The sequence below is a fragment of the Stegostoma tigrinum genome, chromosome 2 (assembly GCF_030684315.1).
Source record: "Stegostoma tigrinum isolate sSteTig4 chromosome 2, sSteTig4.hap1, whole genome shotgun sequence".
Lineage (NCBI taxonomy): Eukaryota > Metazoa > Chordata > Chondrichthyes > Orectolobiformes > Stegostomatidae > Stegostoma > Stegostoma tigrinum.
This window is the reverse complement of record NC_081355.1, coordinates 82,220,627-82,244,307: the sequence shown is the minus strand read 5'-3', so window position 1 is coordinate 82,244,307 and position 23,681 is coordinate 82,220,627. Positions and strand designations below refer to the sequence as shown.

Below are 23,681 nucleotides of genomic sequence, written 5' to 3'. Positions count from 1 at the left end.
ACTTAGCTGCTTGGATACAGAATTGGCTGGCCAACAGAAGACAGCGAGTGGTAGTAGAAGGAAAATATTCTGCCTGGAAGTCAGTGGTGAGTGGGGTTCCACAGGGCTCTGTCCTTGGGCCTCTACTGTTTGTAATTTTTATTAATGACTTGGATGAGGGGATTGAAGGATGGGTCAGCAAGTTTGCAGACGACACAAAGGTCGGAGGTGTCGTTGACAGTGTAGAGGGCTGTTGTAGGCTGCAGCGGGACATTGACAGGATGCAGAGATGGGCTGAGAGGTGGCAGATGGAGTTCAACCTGGATAAATGCGAGGTGATGCATTTTGGAAGGTCGAATTTGAAAGCTGAGTACAGGATTAAGGATAGGATTCTTGGCAGCGTGGAGGAACAGAGGGATCTTGGTGTGCAGATACATAGATCCCTTAAAATGGCCACCCAAGTGGACAGGGTTGTTAAGAAAGCATATGGTGTTTTGGCTTTCATTAACAGGGGGATTGAGTTTAAGAGTCGTGAGATCTTGTTGCAGCTCTATAAAACTTTGGTTAGACCGCACTTGGAATACTGCGTCCAGTTCTGGGCGCCCTATTATAGGAAAGATGTGGATGCTTTGGAGAGGGTTCAGAGGAGGTTTACCAGGATGCTGCCTGGACTGGAGGGCTTATCTTATGAAGAGAGGTTGACTGAGCTCGGTCTCTTTTCATTGGAGAAAAGGAGGAGGAGAGGGGACCTAATTGAGGTATACAAGATAATGAGAGGCATAGATAGAGTTGATAGCCAGAGACTATTTCCCAGGGCAGAAATGGCTAGCACGAGGGGTCATAGTTTTAAGCTGGTTGGTGGAAAGTATAGAGGGGATGTCAGAGGCAGGTTCTTTACGCAGAGAGTTGTGAGAGCATGGAATGCGTTGCCAGCAGCAGTTGTGGAAGCAAGGTCATTGGGGTCATTTAAGAGACTGCTGGACATGTATATGGTCACAGAAATTTGAGGGTGCATACATGAGGATCAATGGTCGGCACAACATTGTGGGCTGAAGGGCCTGTTCTGTGCTGTACTGTTCTATGTTCTATGTTCTATGTTCTAACTTACTCCACCTACTGTGCATTTCCCTTTTAAGAAGGGCAGGAAACTTCATGTACTGCAGGTGATCTTTCAGTGACTCATGATACTGGCATATTGTCTTACCTCTTATCATGAAAGAGGTACTGTTGGCAAGCCAATAGAGCTAAAGATAGACAAGTTTCCTGGCCCTGATGAAAAGCATCCCAGGGTACTAAAAATGATGGTTAGAGAAATAGCAAATGCACTCATTATAATTTCCCAAAATTCCTTGACTCTGGCACTGTTCTAGCAAATTGTAAAGCAGCAAATGTGATGCCACTGTTAAAAAGAGGAGGTAGACAAAAGGTGGGGAATTTGGAGCCAGTTAGCTTAACTTTGTAGCAGGGAAAATGCTTGAATCTATCATCAAGGAAGAAACAGTAAGACGTTAGATAGAAATTGTCCCATTTGGCAGATGCAGCATGGGTTGACAAAGGGCAGTTCATGTTTAACTAATTTACTGGAATTCTATGAAGATATTATGAGCACGTTGGACAAGAGGGACCCAGTAGATGTGGTGTATCTAGATTTCCAAAAGGCATTCGACAAAGTCCCACACAAAGGCTGCTGCATAAGATAAAGGGTCATGGCATTACAGGCAATGTGTGAGCATGGATAGAGAATTGGTTAACTATCAGAAAGCAAAGAGTGGAAATAAATGAGTGTGCTTTTCTGGTTAGTGATCAGTGACTAGTAGTGTTTCCTCCAGGAATAGTGTTGGGACTGTGATTGTTTACAATTTACATAGATGATTTGGAGTTGAGGACCGTGTGTAGCGTGTCAAAGTTTGCAGATGTTTGACACTAAGATAAATGGTAGAGCAAAGTATGCAGAGGACTCTGAAAGTTTGCAGAGGGATATAGATAGTTTAAGGGAGTCGGCAAAGATCTGGCAGATGAAGTACAACTTTGATAAGCGTGAAGGCATCCATTTTGGTAGGAATAACATAAAAAGGACTCTTATTTGAATGGTAAAAAAATTGCAGCGCGCAGCTGTGCAGAGGGACCTGGGTGTCCTTGTGCATGAATCACAGAAGGTTGGTTTGCAGATGCAACAGGTAATTAAGAAGCCTAATGGGATTTTGTCCTTCATTGCTAGAGGGATTTAATTTAAAGAGAGGAGGTTATGTTCCAGCTGTAGAGGGTGCTGGTGATGCCATACCTAGAGTACTGCATGCAGTTTTTATCTCCTTACTTGCTGAAGGATGTACTGTCACCAGAGGTGGTCCAGAGGAGATTCACCAGGTTGTTTTCAGAGTTGAGAGGATTGGTTTATGAGGAATGACTGAGTAGATAGGCTAGTATTCATTGGAATTTAGAAGAATCAGGGGGAATCTCATAGAAACATGTAAAATTATGAAGAAAAATATATAAGATAGAAGTAAGGAGGTTGCTTCCACTGGCAGATGAAGAGGGCATAGCCTCAAAATTAGGGGGAGCAGATTTAGGACTGAATTGATGAGGAACTTCTTCACCCAAAGGATTGTGAATCTGTGGAATTCCCTGTCCAGTGAAGTAGTTGAGGCTTCTTCATTAAATGTTTTTAAAGCTAAGACTGATAATTTTTGAACAGTAAAGAAATTAAGGGTTATAGCGAGAGGGTGGGTAAGTGGATCTGAGGCCATGAAAAGATCAGCCATGATCTTATTGAGTAGGCTGAAAGGGCCAGATGGCCGACTGCTTCTGGTTCTTATGTATTTATGAACTGAAAACAAACTAATGGGCTTCAATGTTTACTCACCTGTCATAAACCAATGCAGTACACACAATTTTCCATTAACACACTGCACAGGTTTACAGCCAATTGCTTTCTGCAGTAAGGTCACTATTTTAAAAGGACTCTGATATTGACTCTACTTTAAAGAAAAATTCTATAGAAATGAGCCACATATGTCTACTTGTAATGATAATACCTTCAAAAATGATTTTAATATGTAATATACATTTTTCATCACACCGTCTTTACAGAAGCTGAAACTAAGGCCTCCAAAACTACAGACAGTTATAAGGGGATTCCTATCATAGGTGTTCTTGCCACGGTTGCACACCCATGTCATATTTTTTTAACCATTTAGGAGGAAAATGATCATTTAAGCCTAAAACTTATTAATCAAGATTTTGTGCAGTCCTTCTGCCATGGCCTTAGGAACTTTGTTCAATAATATTTAAAATAAAACAAGTAGTCGCCATATTAATCCCATGCTAAGTCAGCTACTGAATAAGAATAATGCACATGCAGGTTTTCATTCAGAGCTATTTAGCTCAAAGACACCATTCTATTATGATAGGATTAATAATAAACCCAATTTCACATTCCATAAATGAAGACTTGGGACACTGCTCACAATAAATGTTTGAAATTGCAAGACTAGCATTTCTTATAAATTCTAGTCCAAGCAAATTACGTATCCAATGATAATTATACTTAGCACTGTGTTTTCTAACATTCAATCCTGAGGGCAAATGAATTTACTGACATTCCAATCAACTATCCTCCAAAATGTTTATTGTTTGAAACTATATTAAATCTATACCATTACATTCAATAACGTTCAAATCATGCACACTCATTCCTATACTGTTCCGTTATTTCAAATGTTACCTACAGAATTTTCCATTAACTGTCACACATAATGCCCCTCCTTTTTCCTTTTACAGATATTGTTATAGCTCTTTGCCAGACTGTGTATAATGACTGATTTTTCTCTCACTGAGTGTCAATCAAACACAGTAAACCAGTGGTTTGCTGCACTGGTGGGGTAACCTTTAAGTGATATTCCTAGCCTAGGCTATTTACAACAATGTGAGGAAACATCTGGCGCTGATCTTATCCATGGACGGATTTGCATTGGGTTGAAAACAGCAGCCAGAAAGGGAAGATTGTTCCCAGAATGGAAACTAACATAAAACGAAATTCCAAAATCTTCTAAAAGCACATCAACGGTAAGAGGAGGAAAGCGGTGTGTTTGGAACAAAAGTTGAGTTCACACTTACAGGCAAGAGACATGGCTGAGTTATTAAAGATGTGATCAGATATAATCAGATGCTGGAAAATCTAAGATTACAAAGTGAGAAGCTGGATGAACACAGCAGGCCAAGCAGCATCTCAGGAGCACAAAAGCTGACGTTTCGGGCCTAGACCCTTCATCAGAGAGGGGGATGGGGAGAGGGTTTTGAAATAAATAGGGAGAGAGGGGAAGGCGGACCAAAGATGGACAGAGAAGAAGATAGGTGGAGAGGAGAGTATGGGGGGGGGGGGGAGGTGTGGAGGGGATAGTCAGTCTGGGGAGGACGGATAGGTCAAGGGGGAAGGATGAGGTTAGTAGTTGGGAAAAGGGTGTGCGGCTTGAGGTGGGAAGAGGGGATAGGTGAGTGGAAGAACAGGTTAGGGAGGCAGAGATGAGCTGGGCTGGTTTTGGGATGCAGTGGGGGAGAGGAGATTTTGAAGCTTGTGAAATCCACATTGATACCATTAGGCTGCAGGGCTCCCAAGCGGAATATGAGTTGCTGTTCCTGCAACCTTCGGGTGGCATCATTGTGGCACTGCAGGAGTCCCAGGAAGGACATGTCATCTAAGAAATGGGAGGGGGAGTTGAAATGGTTCACGACCGGGAGGTGCAGTTGTTTATTGAGAACCGAGCTTAAGGGTTCCACAAAGCGGTCCCCAAGCCTCCGTTTGGTTTCCCCAATGTAGAGGAGGCCACAACGGGTACAGCGGATGCAGTATACCACATTGGCAGATGTGCAGGTGAACCTCTGCTTGATGTGGAATTTCTTCTTGGGGCCTGGGATGGGGGTGAGGGAGGAGGTGTGGGGGCAGGTGTAGCACTTCCTGCGGTTGCAGGGGAAAGTGCTGGGTATGGTGGGGATGGAGGGGAGTGTGGAGCGGACAAGAGAATCACAGAGAGAGTGGTCCTTCCGGAAAGCAGACAAGGTTGGGGAGAGACAAATGTCTTTGGTGCTGGGGTCAGACTGCAGATGACAGAAGCAATGGAGGATGATGCGTTGCATCACACTGATACTGGGCAGAAGGATCAGAATATAGTCCCATTAGCATGTTTTTCAATTTAAGTTCAGTATAGACCGGAGATTGGTTCCTTCTTTGTAGCTTAGTATGTACATTTTCTTAACACCACTTTTGATGCATCAATGAACATTTCTGCATGTGCAGGTTTGGACCTCAAACTAAATTCATGTCTTTGTTCACAATCTGGTCAATGATGGTTCTTTCATGAATGAACCAGGTCATGCTCCAGGGATAACAGAGAGCAGCTGATGCTTATTATAACATATATTTAGTTATTTTTCTTCTATTCCAACTCCATCTTGATTTAGCGTCTTCTCCCTCTCCCTACCTCTCTCTTACCTTTGATGGGTTGCATTGCCCTTATAAAGGCCTTGCATGCAAATTATTCATTTGGAAACATAGGTGATTTATTGGTGGCTGTTAATAATGGAAAAAAGAATAGGTGAATTGTTGATGGTAAAAGAAAATTCAGTTGAGTCAGGGCACTTGCGGTTATAAAAAGGGCAGGTTTTCCCAAAGTGGGTAGAATGCTTTATCCCCCCCTTCCAACTCTGTTTTTATTTAGCCACCTCCCTCTCGTCTTACCTCTGCTTCACCTTTCATGATCTGCCATTGCCCTTAATGGACTTTGTAAATTAATCAGTTTGGAAAACAAAGGTAATAGTGGTGGTTAATAGTTGAAAAAAATACCATAAGTGATTTGGTCAGAGATAGTAATAACTGCTGATACTGGAGTCAGAGTTAACACAGCGTAGAGCTGGAGGAACACAGCAGGCCAGGCAGCATCAGAGGAGCAGAAAAGTTGATGTTTCAGGTCGAGACCCTTCTTCAGAAATGGAGGAGGGGAAGGGAGCTCAGGGGGTCCATCTTCTGATGCTACACTGGCATTATCGCCCCCTTCGTCCCCCCACCTCTTCCTCCACTACATCGATGACTATATCGGTGCTGCCTCAAGCTCCTGTGAGAAATTTGAACAGCTCATTAACTTGACTAACACCTTTCACCCTAACGTCAAATTCATCTTCTCTGATACCTCTCTCTCCTTCCTGGAACTCTCCATCTCCATATCTAGTGACTGCTGCAAAACCGACATCTATTTCAATCTGCTTTCCGGAGAGACCACTCTCTCCGTGACTCACTTGTTCGCTCCACACTGCCCTCCAACCCCACCACACCCGGCACCTTCCCCTGCAACCGCAGGAAATGCTACACTTGTCCCCACACCTCCTCCCTCACCCCCATCCCAGGCCCCAAGATGACATTCCACATTAAGCAGAGGTTCACCTGCACATCTGCCAATGTGGTATACTGCATCCACTGTACCCGGTGCGGCTTCCTCTACATTGGGGAAACCAAGCGGAGGCTTGGGGACCGCTTTGCAGAACACCTCCGCTCAGTTCGCAACAAACAACTGCACCTCCCAGTCGCAAACCATTTCCACTCCCCCACCCATTCTCTTGATGACATGTCCATCATGGGCCTCCTGCACTGCCACAATGATGCCACCCGAAGGTTGCAGGAACAGCAACTCATATTCCGCCTGGGAACCCTGCAGCCATATGGTATCAATGTGGACTTCACCAGTTTCAAAATCTCCCCTTCTCCTACTGCATCCCTAAACCAGCCCAGTTCATCCCCTCCCCCCACTGCACCACACAACCAGCCCAGCTCTTCCCCCCCACCCACTGCATCCCAAAACCAGTCCAACCTGTCTCTGCCTCCCTAACCGGTTCTTCCTCTCACCCATCCCTTCCTCCGACCCCAAGCCGCACCCCCAGCTACCTACTAACCTCATCCCACCTCCTTGACCTGTCCGTCTTCCCTGGACTGACCTATCCCCTCCCTACCTCCCCAGCTACACCCTCTCCACCTATCTTCTTCACTCTCCATCTTCGGTCCGCCTCCCCCTCTCTCCCTATTTATTCCAGTTCCCTCCCCCCATCCCCCTCTCTGATGAAGGGTCTAGGCCCGAAACGTCAGCTTTTGTGCTCCTGAGATGCTGCTTGGCCTGCTGTGTTCATCCAGCCTCACATTTTATTATCTTGGAATCTCCAGCATCTGCAGTTCCCATTATCTCTGAATCTATTTCAAGCCCACTGACTCCCAAAGCTAACTAGACTACACCTCCTCTCACCCACCGTCTTGCAAGATGTGATCCCCTGCTCCCAATTCCTCTGCCTCTGCCGTGTCTGGTCGCAAGATGGGGTGTTCCACTCCCTAACATCCCAGATGTCCTCTTATTTCAAGGACTACAAACACCCCCAACTTTGGTGGTCAAAAATGCTATCGGCCACATCTCTTGCGTTTCCCTCACCTCTGCCTTCACATCGCCTCCCCCCAACAAAAGCAAAGACAGAATCTCCCCTGTCCTCATGTATCACCCCACCAATCTCTGTTTCCAATGTATAATTCTCCGCCACTTCCGCGACCTACAATCCAACCCCACAATCTAAGATATACTTCCCATCCCACCCCTACCTGCCTTTCATAGGGGCCTCTCTCCACAACTCCCTCCTCCGCTCCACATTCCCCACTAGCCCCACCACCCCCAACACCTTTCCCTGAAACTGCAGAAAGAGCGACAGCTGCCCCTAAACCTCTCCTTCACCTCCATTCAAATCATCAAACAAACCTTCCACATTAGACAGGAGTTCACCTGGACATCCGTCAGTATGGTCTACTGCATCTGCTGCTCCCGATGGGGCCTTCTCTACATTGCTGAGACCATGCAGAGGTTCAGACACCTCTTTGTAAAGCACCTGTGCTCTGTTCATGACAAACGATAACACCTTCCGGTTGTGAGACATTTCAACTCCCCCGCCCACCCTTGGCAACATGTCCATCCTGGGCCACCTCCAGTGTCACAATGACACTACCCGCAAACTGGAGGAACAGCACCCCATATTCTGTCTTGGGAACCTACAGCCCAAGGGCTTAAATGTGGATTTTACCAGTTTCAAAATCTCCCCCTCCCCAGTCTCATCCCACGACCAACCCTCCCTCTCATCCCCACCTCCTTGACTTAACACAACCTGTCCATCTTCTCTCCCACCTATCCGCTCCTCCCAACTCACTGACCAATCCCCACCACTCCCTACTTGCATTCACCTATCACCATCCCACCTACCTTTCCCAACCCCAGCCCTCCCCTCTCTATTTATTTTTGAGCTCACTTCCCCCTCCCCATTTCTGAAGAAGGGTCCCGACCCAAAACATCAACTTTTCTGCTCTTCTGATGCTGCCTGGCCTGCTGTGTTCCTCCAGCTCCACACTGTGTTATTCATGAGTGATTTGGTGACAGGGAAAAAGAAACAGTTATGTGTAAGAGGACCTTCTGACAATAGAAAAAGTACACTTTCTATGAGGCAGATGGTGGGGTAGTGCTAATGTTGCTGACTGGTAATCCACAGGCCCAGACTGACATTCTCGGGGTACAGATTCAAATTCCACCATGATAGCTGTTGGGCAGTGCTTGTTGTTTGATTTGGTAGTGTGTTTTCAAAAAGAAGGGCAGGTGTTCCCCAGTAAGTGGAGTTTGTAAGGAAAAGGAAGTAAACACACTTGAGTTTGCAGTAAACAATGAAATGCAAATGAACAGTTATAGACATAACTCTGCATGGTCTGTTCATTTGGTAGTTGGATATTTAGCGGTGTAATTTTGTAATCATTGTTTTTCTAATCTTCATCTTTGAGAAGCAGCATAAAAGAAGAAACATGTGAATAACAATCAATTTATTATGAAAATGCCAAATTTCACCAAAGCCTAGACTCCCATTCAGTAATAGAAACCCATGAGCAGATTGTCAAACTATACTGGATTCATTGATGTAGAACTGATAGGAAGCCAAACAAAATCATAAAGAGTCACATAAATACTTCTCTCTTCTGTCAACATTCTTATCCAGGTAAAGCATCAATAAATACCATTGCAATAACTTATCAAGGCTTCTTAAACAACAACTCCCACATTTGTGAAGTCTGCCGTCTAGAAGAGCAGGGGCAGAGCGTTCTTGAGAAAATCACATCCAGTTACATACGATCCTGCTGTCATTAAGTTTCTGTATTACTGTTCCTTCACCATGGCTGGCTCAAAATTCTGTAACTTTCTACTTAACAACACTGGCAGCACCTTCAGAAAATGGATTATTGCTGTTAATGATGGGACACATCACTACCTTCTGAAACTCAATCTGAAATTTGCAAAAAATGTTGACTGTACCAGTCCTGTGTACTGTTCATTTCCTATGAGTGAATTGAAAACAATACTCAAATACATTGATTGGAATCTTATAGGGGGGTTGAGTGAGAGTGGTCAATGGCGAGATGTTTGGCAGAATCAGATGAGAAGTCTAAAGAGGCCCATCTCGATGTCAAGATCATCTCATTCAATCTTAAGCAGTGCAGCTCATTTTAGTTGAGATAATGGGAACTGCAGATGCTGGAGAATCCAAGATAATAAAATGTGAGGCTGGATGAACACAGCAGGCCAAGCAGCATCTCAGGAGCACAAAAGCTGACGTTTCGGGCCTAGACCCTTCATCAGAGAGGGGGATGGGGTGAGGGATCTGGAATAAATAGGGAGAGAGGGGGAGGCGGACCGAAGATGGAGAGAAAAGAAGATAGGTGGAGAGAGTATAGGTGGGGAGGTAGGGAGGGGATAGGTCAGTCCAGGGAAGACGGACAGGTCAAGAAGGTGGGATGAGGTTAGTAGGTAGGAGATGGGGGTGCGGCTTGGGGTCGGAGGAAGGGATGGGTGAGAGGAAGAACAGGTTAGGGAGGCAGAGACAGGTTGGACTGGTTTTGGGATGCAGTGGGTGGAGGGGAAGAGCTAGGCTGGTTGTGTGGTGCAGTGGGGGGAGGGGACGCACTGGGCTGGTTTAGGGATGCAGTGGGGGAAGGGGAGATTTTGAAGCTGGTGAAGTCCACATTGATACCATTAGGCTGCAGGGTTCCCAGGCGGAATATGAGTTGCTGTTCCTGCAACCTTCGAGTGGCATCATTGTGGCACTGCAGGAGGCCCACGATGGACATGTCATCTAAAGAATGGGAGGGGGAGTGGAAATGGTTTGCGACTGGGAGGTGCAGCTGTTTGTTGCGAACTGAGCGGAGGTGTTCTGCAAAGCGGTCCCCAAGCCTCCGCTTGGTTTCCCCAATGTAGAGGAAGCCACACCGGGGACAGTGGATGCAGTATACCACATTGGCAGATGTGCATGTGAGCCTCTGCTGAACGTGGAATGTCATCTTGGGGCCTTGGATAGGGGTGAGGGAGGAGGTGTGGGGGCAAGTGTAGCATTTCCTGCGGTTGCAGGGGAAGGTGCCGGGTGTGGTGGGGTTGGAGGGCCGTGTGGAGCGAACAAGGGAGTCACGGAGAGAGTGGTCTCTCCGGAAAGCTGACAGGGGTGGGGATGGAAAAATGTCTTTGGTGGTGGGGTCGGATTGTAGATGGCGGAAGTGTCGGAGGATGATGCGTTGTATCTGGAGGTTGGTGGGGTGGTGTGTGAGAACGAGGGGGATCCTCTTTGGGCGGTTGTGGCGGGGGCGGGGTGTGAGGGATGTGTTGCGGGAAATGCGGGAGACGTGGTCAAGGGCGTTCTCGATCACTGTCTGGGGAAAGTTGCGGTCCTTGAAGAACTTGGACATCTGGGATGTGCGGGAGTGGAATGTCTTATCGTGGGAACAGATGCGGTGGAGGCAGAGGAATTGGGAATAGGGGATGGAATTTTTGCAGGATGGTGGGTGGGAGGAGGTGTTTTCTAGGTAGCTGTGGGAGTCGGTGGGCTTGAAATGGACATCAGTTACAAGCTGGTTGCCTGAGATGGAGACTGAGAGATCCAGGAAGGTGAGGGATGTGCTGGAGATGGCCCAGGTGAACTGAAGGTTGGGGTGGAAGGTGTTGGTGAAGTGGATGAACTGTTCGAGCTCCTCTGGGGAGCAAGAGGCAGCGCCGATACAGTCATCAATGTAGCTGGGGAAGAGGTGGGGTTTGGGGCCTGTGTAGGTGCGGAAGAGGGACTGTTCCACGTAACCTACAAAGAGGCAGGCATAGCTGGGGCCCATGCGGGTGCCCATGGCCACCCCCTTAGTCTGTAGGAAGTGGGAGGAGCCGAAAGAGAAGTTGTTGAGCGTGAGGATGAGTTCGGCTAGGCGGATGAGGGTGTCGGTGGAGGGGGACTGGTCGGGCCTGCGGGACAGGAAGAAGCGGAGGGCCTTGAGGCCATCTGAATGCGGAATGCAGGTGTATAGGGACTGGACGTCCATGGTGAAAATGAGGTGTTGGGGGCCAGGGAATTGGAAGTCCTGGAGGAGATGGAGGGCGTGGGTGGTGTCACGGACGTAGGTAGCGAGTTCCTGGACCAAAGGGGAGAAAATGGAGTCTAGATAGGTGGAGATGAGTTCGGTGGGGCAGGAGCAGGCTGAGACGATGGGTCGACCAGGGCAGGCAGGTTTGTGGATTTTGGGAAGGAGATAGAAACGGGCCGTGCGGGGTTGGGGAACAATGAGGTTGGAGGCTGTGGGTGGGAGGTCCCCTGAGGTGGTGAGGTCATGAATGGCGTTGGAGATGATGGTTTGGTTTTCTCTTTCCAGGTTTTCAGAGAGTGTTGATTCTGTATCTCACTAACCCCGTATGCTGGTAAAAACCATTGCTACTCTCAGTAAGGTGTTGAGATGGATCCCAATTATTAAAATCTTTACTCTTACCTTCAACAAGTGGAATAAAAAGAGCAAAAGTACTTTTTAACCAAAACCGATGTTATTACTTTTCTAACCAATTGTACTTAACATATTCAAATACAATTTGAAAACAGGAGGCTAATGTGCACTTACCATTGCTCCTCTTTTTCCAGTTGGACCTGGTGGTCCTTCAGGACCCTAGAAGATCAATGTTAACATTAGTAAGATTTTTAACCAAGTGCCAAATGTTCTAACTAAAGGTTGAGGGACTCATAATTAAGTATTTGATTTTGTAGAAGATTTTTTAAAGCATTGAACCTTAGCTGATTATGTCAACCTGCAATAATTGCAGCATAAGCAAACTGCCGGTGAAGAGATGTAAAAATTAAATAATGTTTTCCAATTTTTTTAAATCTGAGAAATACATTTTACAGAAGCACATTAAACTCATTGATGTCTTCTCATTATTTACTGCACTAAACAACGTCATTTTAATTACTTCCACGTCTGAAAACTCTGATGCTCTTCCAGCCAGACTCTGACCATTGACTTTCCATCAACTCCAAATTGTTCAGAACTTTGCCCTCCTACTTCATAAAAAATCAACATAGTTGTCCAGCAAACTATCATTACTAAATTGCATTGGTTTCCCCTTTCCCCAGCACTTCAGATTTAAGACTAATTATCCCTTCACAATCTGGCTTTTTCATAGATCGGTAATCCTTTGAAGCCATAAATCCACCTGCAATTCCTCCATACCTCAATTCTATGGTACATTCTTCATCTTTCACTTCACAATTAACTAAATTCCCTCCTTGGACTTATCAATCTCTCTTTGTCATTGTGAAGCTCTTTAAAATACCAACTCTTCATCCAAGCTTTCAATCGCTTCTTAATTGCTTTCTCAGTACTTGTTCCCCTCACAAATACCTGCAGATGTTAACTTATGCCAACAGTGTGATAAACATGTAAACAAACTGCTGTTCATACATCATGGAGATTCAACAATTATAAATCTGCAATAAGAACATTTGCATATTGCAGTCTCAACAATCATTTCAATTATTCCTTCAGAAATATACGAACATTTAGCAATGAATCACTTATCAGGCACACTAATTTTCCATGATATTATTGCACCAAAGCCCACTTCCTTTTAAAAGCTGTCAGTATGATGAAGATTGCTCACTCAATTTAAGCTTAAATGGAAATAGTCCCAAGTGACATCTTTCTTACAGTTGAATGTAACTAGCGATGAATTGATGGAAACGGGTCTCAATTTTTTTTATTTCGTAAAAACACGCTCACAAAACATGCCAGCCTTTTCAAAACATTTGTGACACTGTTATTCAGGCAGGTAGATGGAACATTGGAAACATTCACCAGCAGGGGACACATTTTCCCTTCTTTGTGTGAAAGAAATTGGGAAACATGGCATCATAGTAGTCAGATTCTGTACTACACCTCAAATTCATTCTGTACAAGCCTTTCAACTGATATTAAAACAATTTGTATTTTCAATGAGATAAAAACATTTAAAAATATTTTATTGTGTATCTATAAACAATAACTTGCGTTTATACAGTGTTTTAAACATAGCAAGACATTCCAAAGACACTTCACAAGAAACATATTCAAACAAAAATTAGCATTCAGCCACATAACAAGATGTTGGAACAGATGACAGAAAGCTTGGTGAGGAAGATAACTTCTAAAACCACCATAACCGGAGAAAGGAAAATGAAGTTAATTAGAAAAGAAATTCCAGAGCTTGGGTATAAATGACTATCAATCGTCAGGCAAAGGAAATGACAGATACACAATTGCCAGAGTTGGAGGAATGTAGTTTTCAAAAGGTTGTAGGGTTGAAAGAGTTTAAAAATAAGGAGGGGTTTTGAACCTCAGGTTTGAGAACTTTAAAATTAAAACTTTGATGGATTGCGCACTTGGACATGTATGAACAGAAATTTGTTCAGTTAGAGGTAGCAGAGACTTGGATTATAGAAAGTCTTTAGAATATTTGAGACTGCAGAAAATAAAGCAAAAACAAGAGGGGTTCAACAGCAGCACAAGGCATATGTGTACTGGCCCAGAGGTAGAAAATCTTAAATGGTAAGGGTACACAGTTAGAAGCTCAGCTCAGGATCACGCGGGATACCAAGATTTCAACCAGCCTGAGGAAGGAGACTGGAATCAAAGAAAGTTTAAAAATGTGCAATAAGAAAATCTGTGGACTCCACAGTTTAGAGAGAGACCCTACAGTGGCAATGGCTACCCACTGCAACAGCACCACTCTCATACTACCTCAATCGTCAGGATTTATCTGTCTGACCCCACCAGCCCCAGGTCGTATTTACCCAATTTTGGGGTTTCCGGCCACGGAGATACCGTCTCCCATTGCAGCTAAAGTCTCAGCAATGGACACCACAACTGGTTGCATTGCTGAAGCTGCTCAGTTGACGGCCTTCTGATTAGGGCAGCACCTGAGTCACCTGAGGGACTGAGTCACCATCACATAATTGGATGGTGAAGCCGGCAGTGGCCAACACTGAAAACAGTCTCTCTGGGTTCAGCCATGTTGACAGTATTGCTAATTAGCACTGATGAGGTTTTCAACTCTGATCTAGCATCTATTGTGACTGGGCAATGACTTCACCAGTTCCATTTACACGGAATCTTATAGCCAGCAGATATAAAGACCTTAAGGCTATTTGGCTTGATAAGATCTGAACCCAAACACCTGAAGTGAAAGGACAAGGGTGATATTGTTGCATTCAAATTTCAAACTATGTTTGTCCTGAAAATACCAAATTACACAAGATAACCCTCACAGGGCATAAGTTTCAACTTTGCAAAAGAACTGATTTTCTCTTCTAATGATTTCAAAGTAAGACTCAGGTTTCTGTAATGCCCCACGAAAAATGTAACTACTTCTCATTATTTCTGCAAAACTAATTATTGTTGGTCATCCCTCAGAAGACAGGAGAGGAATCTTAACTTTTAGAAGCAAATTTTAAAAATTCTGCAGTGTGCGATTAATTTTATTGCAAAAACACTACTGCTTCAGAGAAATTATGGGACAGAACAAAAGTATGTCTGTTTCTGCTACATCTTGAGCATGAGATTTTGCCCTAAACGAATGTTGCTGTCCTTTCACAAAATTGATTTTTAAATACAGAAAAATGAAGAAAAGCTTTAAAGAGAAGATTGGTATATGGAAAGTATACGTACACTGTCGCCTTTTATTCCTGGAATCCCACATTCACCTTTCACACCCTGCAGTGAGAATAAGAATAAAACTGTCAGGTAGGTTGTAAATTTGACAGATCCAATGTCACAACACTACAGAAAAAGACAAGCGAAAAGAATGCTATAACGTATGAACATACCGTTAAACTTGTGAATATTTAGTCCATGAACAATTAATTCACTCCCTCGTCCCATGCTTTTACAATATTTATACAAGTTGCTAAGTACATTTGAAACAAATGCTCTACTAAGTAGACATATGCAGAAACATACGATAAGGTTGCAACAGAAAAACAGCCCTTTTGATCCATCTAGTTCATCCTCTCCACATGAGTGATTAGTCCCAAAATTCAATATTCCATGTTCCTCATATTCTTTACGTGTTTAGCCATTTTAATGTCAAATATTAATCTAAGTCACAATTTTATGCATGTGCAATGTTTTGCCATAAGAGCAGACTACAATCTTGGGGGAGGTTTAAGTAAAGCTAGGTGGGATTGTGGGAAGCCCACTGTACCTGTGGTCTACATGCCAATATTCTACATGTGCCATGGTAGTGTCAGAGTGTCCACCCATTCTTGAAGTAATTAAGGACATTCAGTGGCAAATTAAATGGTGAGGCTGCCATGTAAATCCCAGCAGCCCGACTGCACAGTTGGTATTATGGTTGGGGGCTGGGTGAGGGTTGGGGGGTGGGTTGGTGGACATGTGTGCGTGCAGTTGGAGAAATGTTGCCCCTGTCTGGGAACTGAATGCAATGGAGAAGGTTCCCAGCCGGAAGGACCAACCCAGCTTGACCCCTCCTTCTCACCTGATGATTAGCAACCCTCAGTCCCTGTCAACAGAGACCCTATGACTCATCCTAGAAAAGCTGCAAGTAGTCAGGGAGGTGCAAAATGGAAGAAAAAGATATTGAAAAGCCAGCTTTCCTTAGGTAGGGGGATGGGATAGCGCAGCCATATTCCATGGTTGAGATATTCAAGTCTGGGAGATGGGAAGAATGTTAGGGTCCCACCTACTTCCCTGACCTGTCTGTAATTTTACACCTGGATAGCTGAGGTCTAGCTCAGCCTGCCCATGCTTATCCCAATTGAGTCTCCTAAGTGCACAACTAATGTTTGTAAAGGCCATTTTCCACCTGACCTCCAATCAACCTCACCGTCGAGGAGTTCAGTGGTAGGAGAAAGCCTGCTTTAACCTCAGGTCGGAAATGGGGGCAATGTTTTCAAGTCCTCTTCTACACATTGGATTTAGATTTATTTAATATTGCCACTTGTACCCAGGCACAGTGATAAGTGTATAATGTTACCACATTCTGGCACCATCTTGGATTACTAGATAAATTACTGATTAAATTGTATAAATGGTAAAATACTGAATAAATAAATATTAAATTGACATTACTAAAATTGAAATAGCTTCAAAACTGCCTCTTTCACTCTCTGTGGATTTCACCCTCTCTGCTCTTCTGTTTGCCGAAATCTGAAATTATCCCCTACAGTGCTCCTTCTCCACTCACTACACCACCTCAGCCTTTCACCTCCTTGCTTCTCAGCTCCCCACCCTAACATGCACCCACCGCTCTCACTTGAATCCAGGCCACAATTGTTGGGACCACTTGTAGTCTGTTAGGGCTACCCATGACTGAAGCATCATAAAAAGGCTGGACAATAAAATGTGAGGCTGGATGAACACAGCAGGCCCAGCAGCATCTCAGGAGCACAAAAGCTGACGTTTCGGGCCTAGACCCTTCATCAGAGATGTGCTCCTAAGATGCTGCTTGGCCTGCTGTGTTCATCCATCTCCACACTTTGTTATCTTAGACTATTGGCAAAGCTGTTTCAGCAAAAATATTTCCTCAGCCAGTATATGTCAACAGTAAATCACTTCCAGCCTTTTTATCAGTGATAATGAGAACTGCAGATGCTGGATAATCCAAGATAATAAAATGTGAGGCTGGATGAACACAGCAGGCCCAGCAGCATCTCAGGAGCACAAAAGCTGATGTTTCGGGCCTAGACCCTTCATCAGAAAAGGGGGATGCGGAGAGGGTTCTGAAATAAATAGGGAGAGAGGGGGAGGCACACTGAAGATGGATAGAGGAGAAGATAGGTGGAGAGGAATGGACATCAGTTTCTAGGTGTTTGCCTGAGATGGAGACAGAGAAGTCCAGGGAGGTGAGGGATGTGTTGAAGATGGTCCAGGTGAACTTGAGGTTGGGATGGCAGGTGTTGGTGAAGTGGGTGAACTGTTCGAGCCCCTCCAAAACTTCTCTTTCAATTCCTCCCACTCCCTACAGACAAAGCGGGTGGCCATGGGTACCTGCATGGGCCCAAGCTATGCCTGCCTTTTTGTAGGTTACATGGAACAGTCCCTCTTCCACACTACACTGGCCCTAAACCCCATCTCTTCTTACGTTACATTGATGACTGTATCAGCGCCGCCTAGTGCTTCCAAGAGGAGCTCGAACAGTTGCAGAAAGTGCAAATCATATTCCGCTTGGGAACCCTGCAGCCCAATGGGATCAATGTGGATTTCACAAGCCTCAAAATCTCCCCTCCCCCTACTGCATCCCAAAACCAGCCTAGCTCATCCCTGCCTCCCTAACCCTGTTCTTCCTCTCACCTATCCCTTCCTCCCACCTCAAGCCACACCTCCATTTCCTATCTCCTAACCTCATCCCACCCCCTTGACCTGTCCGTCCTTGCCAGACTGACTTATCCCCTCCCCACCTATACTCTCCTCTCCACCTATCTTCTCCTCTATCCATCTTCGGTCTGCCTCCCCCTCTCTCCCTACTTATTTCAGAACCGTCTCCCCTTCCCCCTTTTCTGATGAAGGGTCTCGGCCCTAAACATCAGCTTTTGTGCTTCTAAGATGCTGCTTGGCCTGCTGTGTTCATCCAGCTCCACACTTTATTATCTCAGATTCTCCTGCATCTGCAGTTCCCATTATCTTTGATCACATTGTCCGTAGTCTAATGTTTTTAATTTGAGCTCTAAGCTAGAGCAATTGGACTTGTCATGGAAGGAATAAGGCAACAAGATTAAGATAGCATACAAACAGAGTCCTGTTGAATATGGAGTGAAAATACAACTAATGCTTGCACAGAGACAGTTTGATAAGGAACTTCCTTGAGGAATGCTGATACAAGCCTCCAAACCAGTTCAAATTGGCCAAAGGAGGGATGATAGAGAAAGCTCAGGTTAGAATGGGGCTCTTCTCAAGCCCCTCTCCCCGCACATATCTGAAAATGCCTCCTTTTGGCTATGAAAATTCCTTCTCTCCAATTTCTTTAATCTAATCAACATATGTTCATCAAAATATACTGTATCTGATCTCAACAATGTTAATGTACAACTTTCCTCTAATATCTATTGCTTTAATAAAGGCTAATGGAAGGTCATTTTGAATGCTACCTGATTTTTTTATCATTATTTACAAAATCACAACATTTTTCTTTCATAAGTCCCATTTCACTATGACTGTTATTGATAAATCTGTAAGATACTTTTCTTTTCCGTTTGGTCTTTTTGAATATGTTCCTTTGAATTCTCTTTTAGCTTTGGTTACTCCACTCAAAATCTATTTTCCCAAACTCTCTTTTATTCATCATCACTACTTAAGAGTGATTATATATTTAATTCTATCGAGTTTTGAGAAGATTTGTAGCTCAGGTTGAGGTTCTGGATGTGAGTTTGCTCGCTGAGCTGGAAGGTTAGTTTTCAGACGTTTCGTCACCACTCTAGGTAACATCATCAGTGAGCCTCCGACGAAGCGCTGGTGTTATGTCCCGCTTTCTATTTATCTGTTATCTGATAAATAGAAAGCGGGACATAACACCAGCGCTTCGTCGGAGGCTCACTGATGATGTTACCTAGAATGGTGACGAAATGTCTGAAAACTAACCTTCCAGCTCAGCGAGCAAACTCACATCCATATATTTGGTTCTTTAATATTAATTTGTTTTTATCTTCCTTAGTAATCCACAATATCTTAAAACTAATTACTTCCGGTGTTAAAATGATATATTTACTCTGCATTTTCACACTCTTGATGCAATACTCGGGTTGTGATCTAACCAACGTTTTTAAAGCTTCAGCATAATTTCTCTGTTTCTGTAAACATTGCTTCCATTTATGAAGCTTAAGTTCCCATATGCTGTTCTTACTATTCTTTCAGTGTGTTCTGCCATCTTTGAGGATCCATTTCTATGAATTGCCAGATATCTCCATAGCAGCACACTCTCAAGAACTGTGCCATTATGTCATTATTGGCTGCTCCTAGCTCTTCTGCAAAATCATACAACCATCAAAAATTACATTAATTCTAGTGGGTATTTACTTGATTTAAGTTTAAGTAATGCAAATAAAGTATAATAAACTTAATGAGCACAATAATAACAATTTCTCATATATGAATCGATTTAATTATAAATTAAGTTACATAATTGATGCAACTGAAGGACAAATGAGTCATTTGACATGAAATCATAAAAGAGGTAACAGACAAAGAAACAGGCTTCTAAACGCTAAAATTATAACAATGTTAAATGAAAAGCTTTATCCTCTCGCCTAAAACCAGATGAAAATGTATTATGGTTTGTATCCTGGGCCATTTTCTTGTAACAAATGTATTTTTAACGTAATATTTAAAGGTAAGGTTAAATTTACATAACTATTTCTTAATCATTTACCGCACTTTCCGCATCACAGCTTGTACTTTTGCCTCATGTCCATGCAACAATGTGTAAGGTCCTAAAAATTGAATAATGAAACCAAAAACATGTCTAACCTTTGCCTTGTCAGAATGTGCATATCATTGAAAGCTTTGGTCATAGAGTCATAGAGTCATACAGCGAAGACCTATCCTATATATAGAGGTTCTATGAAGTTGAACATTCAGCTGATAGCTAAGGGAACAGAAGGCCTAACCTACGAACATGTAAGATGTTGTTTTCTTAGACTGATGCACAGGAAGACCTTTTGAGAACATTTTGTTTTGTTACCATTTTTAAAAAAATATAAATCCACGTAAATATGGAATCCAGAAACAGCACAGTTAAGAAGAAATGGAATGTGCTTCCCCAGTGGATCAGCTGGCTGATGGGCTGGGTAAGCATATGACTAAACCATGTAGAATGGCAAAACTAATTCACAGTCTGTGCTGAATTGAATTGATCTGGAAGTTCAGACTTCTGTTTCCTACCATCATTTGGATTTGTAACAGTAAAAATGTTATTCAGTGAAATAGTATTACACTTTACCTTGTGTCCTTTGAATCCAGCTGTGCCCTATTGGAAAATAAGAAGTTAAAAATAACTTAAGTCACAAAGTTACAGTTTTTTCTTGTAAGACCAGATCTAATGTAAATCTGGGGGCTCAGGTCAATGAGCTATGTTGCTAATTCTTACATTTTAGTCATGAAGATCAAGGAGGAGGGGAATCATGGTAGCTAGGAAACCCTTAATGACACAACATGGAAGTCTTGTTAAATGTACAGAGAGCACCACATCTAAATTCCCTTTCCTGATTTCTTGGTAGGCAGCTTGCTTAAGAGGCTACCATCTATCAGGTAAATAGGCCAATGTCATTCAGCTTCAGCCAAGGAGAGAAGAGGAAGGAGCGAGGGAGAGTTTATGAGTTGGGAGGGAGAGATTGTGGACAGTAGATTGGGACGAGATTGTTAATAAGTTTGGAAGACATTATGGATCAGAGGTTCCGAGGAAGGGTTACTCGACCCAATTCGTTAACTCTGATTCCTCTCCAGACCTGTTGAGCTTTTCCAGCAATTTCTGCTTTTATTATATGGATCAGAAGTCTTTGGAGTTGATCACAGGGTGAGGGAGAGATTGCCAAGTTGCAGCAGGAAATAAGGAGAAAACAAGTGATAATGAGAACTGCAGATGCTGGAGAATCCAAGATGACAAAGTGTGGAGCTGGATGAACACAGCAGGCCAAGCAGCATCTCAGGAGCACAAAAGCTGATGTTTCGGGCTGAGACTCTTCATCAGAGAAGGGTCTATGCCCGAAACATCAGCTTTTGTGCTCCTGAGATGCTGCTTGGCCTGCTGTGTTCATCCAGCTCCACACTTTGTTATCGAGGAGAAAACACGGTTGGATTGCAGTATCCTTCGGCAATAATGAATAACAGAGTAGAAAACTATGACGGGTCTGAGTCATACATAATTTTAACAAGTATATTTAAACGCATCATATACCACCTAATCCCACAGTCCCTCTCTTGCTCTTTTTGGGGGCTTTAAAATTTCCCCAAAGATTCCTGCACTATTGTGTTGTGACAAAATTTGTTGTCACGGATCAATGTGTATACTTTGACTTTGAAGCTTCCAAAAAGGGTCAAGCTTATATGCTGCATATAAAAATGAACTTCTGTTGTGCGTAAAATGTGAAATTATATGATTCCAGTAATTCATAGTAAATTAATGTGGTGTAATTCGCTGAATGAATTAATTCTAAAAACTGTGCCTTTAATCACAACAATTTTAAAATTATCAAATTCATTCTGTATGCAAAGGAAAGAGTTCATCACATTCATTCTGAAGGAAAATGGGTGTTTGGACTGAAGGAATATATGCAGCAGAATCCTCTAGGAATCAGGGTTAGAAGATTTTTAAAAAAGGGCTATGATATCACAACGTGGATGACAGAAATATACAATGTGCAGTTAGTTATAAGTTAAACTATTATCAACTTCGGTTGATAATACGGCAGTTTAGAAGACTGAGTAATTAAGATGTAGAAATGTGAAGAGATACGTTTTGAGAATGAAGAGTAAGAAGGTCTTATTAAAGATAAGGGCACAGGTGTATAGGGCTAAGAGGAGCAGAGGGTTGTTAATCTTTGGAATTCTCTACCCCAGAATGCTATGGATGTTCACTTGCTGAGTATATTCAAGACCGAGAACAATAGTTTTGGACACATGGAGAGGTTGGGAAAGTCAAATTATTGTAAAAGTTCAACTATAGTATTATTGAATGGTTGACCAGGCTCAAGGAGATATATGGCCTACCCCTGCTGCTACTTCTTATGTTCTTGGGAGAGGAAATGTGAACAAAATCTGTTAATGGATGCAAAGTAGCAGGAAAACACCAGGATTCAGGTAAGTAGGTCAATCTGGAAAACTGTCTTAAATATCATGAATAAAATGGAATCAAGTATCACAGTGAAAAGCTAACGCTGATCAATCATTAAATAGGCTGCAGTTAAACTATCATAACTGGGTTGGGAAACACTCATCAGACATAAATGAGAAAACGTGAACAATTGCAATATGATAGGTTACTACTGCAGCTCTCAACCCTAAACTGCTCCAGAGAGGTCAGGGTGGTCAGATCTCTGTTTTACTGTCTGCTTTTCCATACCCAATATCAGGAGAATCCAGGTTAATTTTAATGTTAGTGAACAGTGAGTGGAAAATGGCTTTTCATTTATTTTAAAAGATCAAAAGCATAGTTTAAAAGATTTTCAGACTTTTTTTGTAGAGTACTTGTGTGAAGCTGAAACAGGACAAGAATATCTCATTGAAATTACCCCACACAAATCACTTAAAGCTAATTTGAAAAACTTTGTATCAGACTTCACGTTTATTCCATCGATACAAATGCCAAAAATATTCAGATTGAAAAATATTTTCATCATAAATAGGCCTTTTATCATTTCTTTTACTTGATCATGGGATGTGGGCGTCGCTGGCTGGGACAGGATTTATTGCCCAACCCTAACTGCTTCGGAAAAAATGGTGTGAACTGCTTTCTTGAAACACTGCAGTCCATGTGGACTATTGACATTGTACTTTTAGAAGTGGGAATCAGGACGTAACCCAGTAATAGTAAAGGAATAGCCATATATTTCAAAGTTAGGATGGTACGTGGTATAGAGGGAACATTACAGGTGATGGTGTTCCCGTGTATCTGCTGACCTTGTCCTTCTAGATGGTGGAAGCCACAGGTTTTTAAAGGTTTGTTGAGCGAGCCAGGATGAGTTACTGCAGTGCTGCCCATGTAGTATACACTGATAGTATACACTGCTGCGACTGAACCTTGGTGGCGAAGGGAGTGAACGTTGACCAAGGTGAACACTTGATGAATGTTGCACTTACTCGAAAGTACTAGAAATCAGAAACTTACTCACCTTTACACCTGAAATTCCAGGCTCGCCCTTTAATCCACGTTGTCCCTATTAATAAAGGATCAAAAATAATAATTCACTATATTTTCAGAGATTCCAATTGGTTTTGAATTAAAATGGCATTTATTTCACTATAAAATATTATTTTACCAAATATTTTAACACCGAAAATGTGTTCTGAACAGCTCAACAGTTGGCCAAGTCTAGCAAGTTAAATTCAAATGGATTTCAAAAGAGTTTCATTGACTAGATGGGTCATATAGAGCTGGCTATCATACTGATGAAAAAAAAGGTAATTATTTAGTGGCCCTCACAGTCTCCATTTTCTTGAAATTCCTGGAGTATTACAACATAGTCAGTGGGCCTTCAACTCATTGTGCTCTCATGGCCACCTATTCCATTTTCCCAGACTTGACCTTTTATGCAACATCATATCTGAAAGGCATTCAGACATTCTTTCCAGGAGCAATTGAATGATTGTCAAT

General features: G+C 43.1%; 1 protein-coding gene across 3 annotated transcripts in view; it reads right to left on the bottom strand.

Moving 5' to 3' along the window:
• The window catches only part of LOC125448583 (collagen alpha-1(XXVIII) chain-like), a 237,635-nt gene that overhangs the window by 191,267 nt on the left and 22,687 nt on the right, over positions 1-23,681 (bottom strand). For all 3 annotated transcript variants that reach the window (XM_048523982.2, XM_048523988.2, XM_048523976.2), the window contains exons 7-10: positions 23,200-23,244; positions 20,313-20,339; positions 15,029-15,073; positions 11,951-11,995 (exon numbers count right to left, since the gene is read on the bottom strand). In XM_048523982.2, the coding sequence (XP_048379939.2) occupies positions 11,951-11,995; positions 15,029-15,073; positions 20,313-20,339; positions 23,200-23,244 (162 nt within the window). The remainder of the gene's footprint in view (positions 1-11,950; positions 11,996-15,028; positions 15,074-20,312; positions 20,340-23,199; positions 23,245-23,681) is intronic.